Source organism: Triticum aestivum, chromosome 4A (genome assembly GCF_018294505.1).
Source record: "Triticum aestivum cultivar Chinese Spring chromosome 4A, IWGSC CS RefSeq v2.1, whole genome shotgun sequence".
NCBI lineage: Eukaryota > Viridiplantae > Streptophyta > Magnoliopsida > Poales > Poaceae > Triticum > Triticum aestivum.
In genome coordinates this window covers 143,190,017-143,194,767 of record NC_057803.1, presented here as the reverse complement: position 1 = coordinate 143,194,767, position 4,751 = coordinate 143,190,017, and the positions used below count along the sequence as shown (strand labels likewise).

The window sequence follows — 4,751 nt, the reverse complement described above, 5'->3', positions numbered from 1 at the left end:
CGAAATGATTTTGGATGGTGTGCGATAGCTCCTAGTCCCACACATGAGCTTTAAATCAACCTTGTCCGATGCTAAACGCAATCTCACTCATAAAGTAGAAGGTCAACACGCACAATGGAATGAACCATCATAGACTTAGATGAAGCGTGTGTGGGGGTTGAAACAATCTCACACATTTAGGTGCTCTGAACCGTGTCCAATAGGACCTAAATCACAAACGTTTCCCCTTTCGTGATCGTGTGTAATGGTCCAAACAATCACACACATGTAAGCGATAGATCCCTGGTCACAAATGTTTGCTTATTTTTCGACCGTGTGCATTTGTTTAATCATCGCACGCACATTGTTTTAGAAATTTGTGTGCGGCGGACTACCCATTTACACATGTTTTCTCCAGTCATGTGCATGACTGCTCGTGTGGTTTTAAACCGTATGCAATGACCCTATCTATACCAATTGTCACTCTAATAACTTGATACTTCATAGCTACTACAGGATAACATGCGCTTTACAACGCCGTCCTTTGGTTTTGAAATTAAGCCTATTTTCTCCCAAAACTTATTATGTCAATTCACATTCCGTGCTTACTGTGGAGGCGGTCGAGCAAACACGGACCCCCGCGGGCTGTATTGGGTTGGTCATGTAGGACAATCCTTGAGGTAGGAAGGTTTCATTTTATTTTTTATTTTTTTGTCTACCCTTTTGTCCATGTTTTACTTTCCTGTTCATTTTTATATTTATTTTATTTTTATTTTATACAATTCATGATTTTTTTATAAATTTATGAATATTTTAAAAATTCAGGAACATAATTCAAAATCTTGAATATTTTTTAAAATTCAAAATAAATATAAAAATTGTGAATATATTTTTAAAATCCATGATTTTTTACATTTAAAAAAATTTAAAAAAATTCTGACTATTACTAAAAATCATGAACAATTATAAAACTCATGAACAGTCTTTTAGAACTCATAAATATTTTTTATTAATCGTGAAGAATTTTAAAATTTATTAAATTTATTTTAATTCAAGAATGTTTTTAAAATTGTAAACATTTTTGGAAATTCACAAAAAATACATTAATATTCTTTTTAAAATGCTTTAATGGGATGTGGATTTCGATACTGTCATGCAGGACCCATGACCCTACCATACCCTTACATGTGGGGTCCACTTCTAAGAAAGACTTTGGAGCTCTTCTATGCCTCTATTCCTAGGGAGCTTAATAATTTTAGGATTACCTCGGGCACGTGGACGAGAGCAAAGCTGCGAGGCGCCGTACGCTAAAGCAAGTATAGGCACGTCCGTTGTGGTCGTTTCCAAGAAAGATTTCAGGCTTACTTCATTTAAATGTCCTCCGTACGCTGAGAAAGATTACAAGTTTATTTCATTTCACTGTCCTTTGCGGACAGAGAAAGGTTACAACTTACAAGTGGGGCATCCTTTGCCTTGGGAAAAATTGACACACAACCAAATAAAGTCAAGCAGCAAGCACCTTTTACACACACAGGAGATCGAGGCTCCTAGCATGGAGAAAATCCAGATTAGTGCCTTTGTAATATCACATTTTACAAGACCCCCATGTCCTACAAATCCTATCACGCTACCTACTTTTATTGCCTTCTCTCTCTGCATGCATCACCCCAACCCACGAAACAGCAACGACATGCGAGTACGTGTTAGCACTTAGCAGACAGTTAGTCACAGCTAGCGAGGCTCTGCATGGATCACAACCTCGCCCCGGTGCTGGAGAGCAGCAGCCCGCACGGCTGAGACGGCCCACTGAACTGCAGCATGTCGAAAGGGTCCCTCGTCGCGTCGAAGCCATTGGTGATCCAGGGCTCGCTATGGTGGTGGCGGTGGTGGTGCTGGTGCAGAACATCCTCCAGGCCCAGGGCGGCATCGTGGAGGGGCAGCAGGCCATGGTCCTGTGGCTGTGGGTTCGCCTCGCCTGATCAGACACAAGAAACAAAAGTAAGAGTGAGATGATGGGGGGCTACGGCCTTAGGACGGAACCAACCAACAAACACCTGGTGGGAGAAGACTGACCACCTTGAGGAGGAATGCCCGGCATCTGCGCGCTCGCTGGACCCGGCGGCGCCGGCGCTGTCGGCGACTGGTCGGCGCTCTGCGACTGCACCTTGAATTCCACGATGCGGCCGGGGAACTTGTAGGCGTCCTGCTGCAGCTTCACCACCAGCGCCTGCATGCAACGCGATGCTGTTATGTTTACGAACGATCCACATATTGTTCATGAGAGACACAGACCGAAATGAAGTGCAGTACCTTCTGCGTTGCGGTGAGGGCGTTCACGGAGAAGCAGTTACTCCCGACCACCACCCCGATGATTTCATGGATGCAGTTGAAGAGCAGGATGATCCCGTGCCCGCTGCAGTAGGAGTAGAGCTTGTCGTCCAGGACGCACTCCCGGGCATGCTCCACGGTTGACTCCCACATTTTGTTCGACATCCCACTGCCGAGCAACTGAAAATGGCACACGTGATGAGAATATATAGTTTGTAGAGTACGTGAAACTCTGTAAAAAAGAGGCAGTCCAGGTTCTTACGCCGCGCAGTCCATATTGATCCATCACCAAGTTCCTGAGGAAGTCCTGAACGGTGTGGATGCCAAAGTCAGCGAGCTTCTTGTGGAAAACGCCGTCTTTCCCAATCTTTTCCAAACGCCATACGTCGTCAGCCAACGCAGGAGGGTGATGCTTCTTGTACACTGAAAGTAAAAAGTTCAACCAGTCAGTTAGACTACAAGGGAAAAAAAGATTGCAATAATTTCGTTTGGTTAAAATATGTAGTATCAATAATCACAAACCTTCACCACGGTGATCCTTCACCAGGAAGGGATTGCTGACAGCCTCCTGCACCCTCTCTTCGATGGAGCTGGCGCGAGACATCCTCGCGCCGAGCCTGAACTTCCTGCTTCTGATCCAGCTAGAGTTGTCCGTGAAGGAGATGTCGCGGACAGAGCCCACGCCTTTCTCGAGCACAATGACCACCTCACCGGACAGCAGCGGCCTCTTGCCTTCTCTCTCGAAGACTATGCTCTCGCTGAACTCCTTTTCGGTGTGCTCAAGGCGCTCGTCGGCGTTGAAGTCGCCGTCGAGAACGAGGAGCTCCACCTTCATGGAGGACAAGGGGCCTGAGGTGATCAGCTGGTTGTTGACGGCGTCGGTGAGAACAATTCGAAGTGGCTGCTTGTTCTCTGCTTCTACCCTGTTGCCCGTGAAAAGGGTCTGAGGCAGGTTGCCCTGGAACTGCAGCTTGTATCTTTTGCTGCTCGTCTTTAACTGAAGTGGAAGCCTGAGTAATGCAGAGCAGAAATTTAGCCAGAAAAACAGGAAGGAGCCTATAACTTAACACTTTCGGCCAAAGTAGAATTAGCAGCCCTATAAAGTTTAAAAAGGGACTACCGCTACTGCACTGCCTAATGTTTGTAACAACCATATGGTGGCAATTTAAAGGATTTTCAACAGCATTACGGGTAGTATATTCAGGTCCATATTATTTGCAACGACTTTGTTAAAATTGCAAATTCAACAGTGAAAATGATCTTCAGAGTTATATCTGCTTCATAATATTGTCGCTAGTAGTGCTTAGTAGTAACCTTGGATAGCATGTAAATGAAGCATGTACCTGTTCACAGAAGATTGAATCACTAAACACAGGAGTAGTATTTAGGCACTAACCTGTGAGCCGAATCGATGTGGCGGATAAGAACATTGTGCACTTCTTCCTGCACCTGAATCCGCAACAGAGTCAGCGCATTGCTGCCGAAGAAGCGAGTTCTGCAGAGTAAACAAACATGAAGAGAAATGTGCTTACAACTCGGCGCAGAAAGGGCTCCAGCTTGGGCAGATGCTTCTGCATGTACTGCGCGCCAATGGCCTCCTGCATCGAGCTACTACTGCACAGAGCAAAAGGTGCCAAGCATCGTCAGAACCAAGCAAACTCAAAGCCTGACACCATTCTGTAGAGAAGCAAGAATGCACTCACTTGAGAAGCGTTCGCCGGCGCTTGGCGTCCGGGGAGGCGAGCTCCTCCTCGTCGCCGTCCACCACCTCCTCCTCCACGATGTCCAGCACCCTCTTCAAATCCATCACGGACTTGACTTGCCTAAGCTCACTTCACTAGCTAGCTTCACCTGAGGTGAGTGAGGTACGTGGGCGGCGTAGGAGTCTGAGCTGGCTGTGCAAGTGATGACCACGTACTACGTACGTGGGCTATAAATAGCGGCGGCAATGAGCAGAGGAAGCAGCGCCGAAGCTTCTCTCCCCCTCCCCGCAGGGTGGTGGCGGGTCGGTCTCGTCAAGGACACGCTCCCCTCGCCGGCAAGCCAAAAGACCGTAAAGCCTCATCAGAATCCCTAGAAATGCCAAGATTCGGCTCGGGCACGCCCACCCACCCGGGGCTTTGGGCCTTTTCCTCCCCGCCCCTCCTCCCTCCCCTCCTCCTCTCTTTCAGTGCCCGTCGACAAAAAGGGCGCGGAATTTTGTCAGAAAGCGGCAAAGCGGCGAGGCGAGCCGTGCATGCATGGAGATCATGGAGATGATGATGGTGGTGGAGCTGGAGATGGGCTAGCGCTCGCCCGGCGCGTGCGTCGGGAGGCGTGCCGGCGTACGTACGTGGTGCTGGTGGTGGTGGCCGGTGCATGGCTGGATATCGACCGGAGAAGCTTCCGGGAAGCAGGCGGAGCTCTAGCTAGCATGGCGATGGGAGAGGCGCGCGGGGCGCGTA

The 4,751-nt window shown here is 48.1% G+C and overlaps 1 protein-coding gene across 3 annotated transcripts; it reads right to left on the bottom strand.

Moving 5' to 3' along the window:
- Positions 1 to 1,333: 1,333 nt before the first annotated feature.
- LOC123085637 (calmodulin-binding protein 60 D) lies at positions 1,334 to 4,323 on the bottom strand. Of its 3 annotated transcripts, none has more exons than XM_044507305.1 (8): positions 4,011 to 4,323; positions 3,840 to 3,921; positions 3,704 to 3,756; positions 2,830 to 3,317; positions 2,570 to 2,730; positions 2,290 to 2,487; positions 2,053 to 2,206; positions 1,334 to 1,954 (listed from the first exon to the last, which is right to left on the bottom strand). In XM_044507305.1, the coding sequence occupies exons 1-8, from the start codon at positions 4,112 to 4,114 to the stop codon at positions 1,731 to 1,733; spliced, it is 1,464 nt and encodes a 487-aa protein (XP_044363240.1). In that variant the 5' UTR covers positions 4,115 to 4,323; the 3' UTR covers positions 1,334 to 1,730. The 3 variants fall into 3 exon arrangements, with proteins under 3 accessions (XP_044363240.1, XP_044363242.1, XP_044363241.1); XM_044507307.1 differs by having other exon boundaries at positions 2,034 to 2,206; positions 4,011 to 4,322; XM_044507306.1 differs by having other exon boundaries at positions 1,335 to 1,954; positions 2,056 to 2,206; positions 4,011 to 4,318.
- Between the last annotated feature and the right edge of the window lie 428 nt (positions 4,324 to 4,751).

Excerpts from the sequence above, each read along its gene's own strand:
- LOC123085637 (XM_044507305.1), bottom strand. The coding sequence starts at position 4,114 with ATGGATTTGAAGAGGGTGCTGGACATCGTGGAGGAGGAGGTGGTGGAC. Across the intron at positions 2,731-2,829 it reads GAAGGATCACCGTGGTGAAG|TGTACAAGAAGCATCACCCT; the intron begins GTTTGTGATTAT and ends TTTTACTTTCAG. Across the intron at positions 2,207-2,289 it reads CCCTCACCGCAACGCAGAAG|GCGCTGGTGGTGAAGCTGCA; the intron begins GTACTGCACTTC and ends CGTTGCATGCAG.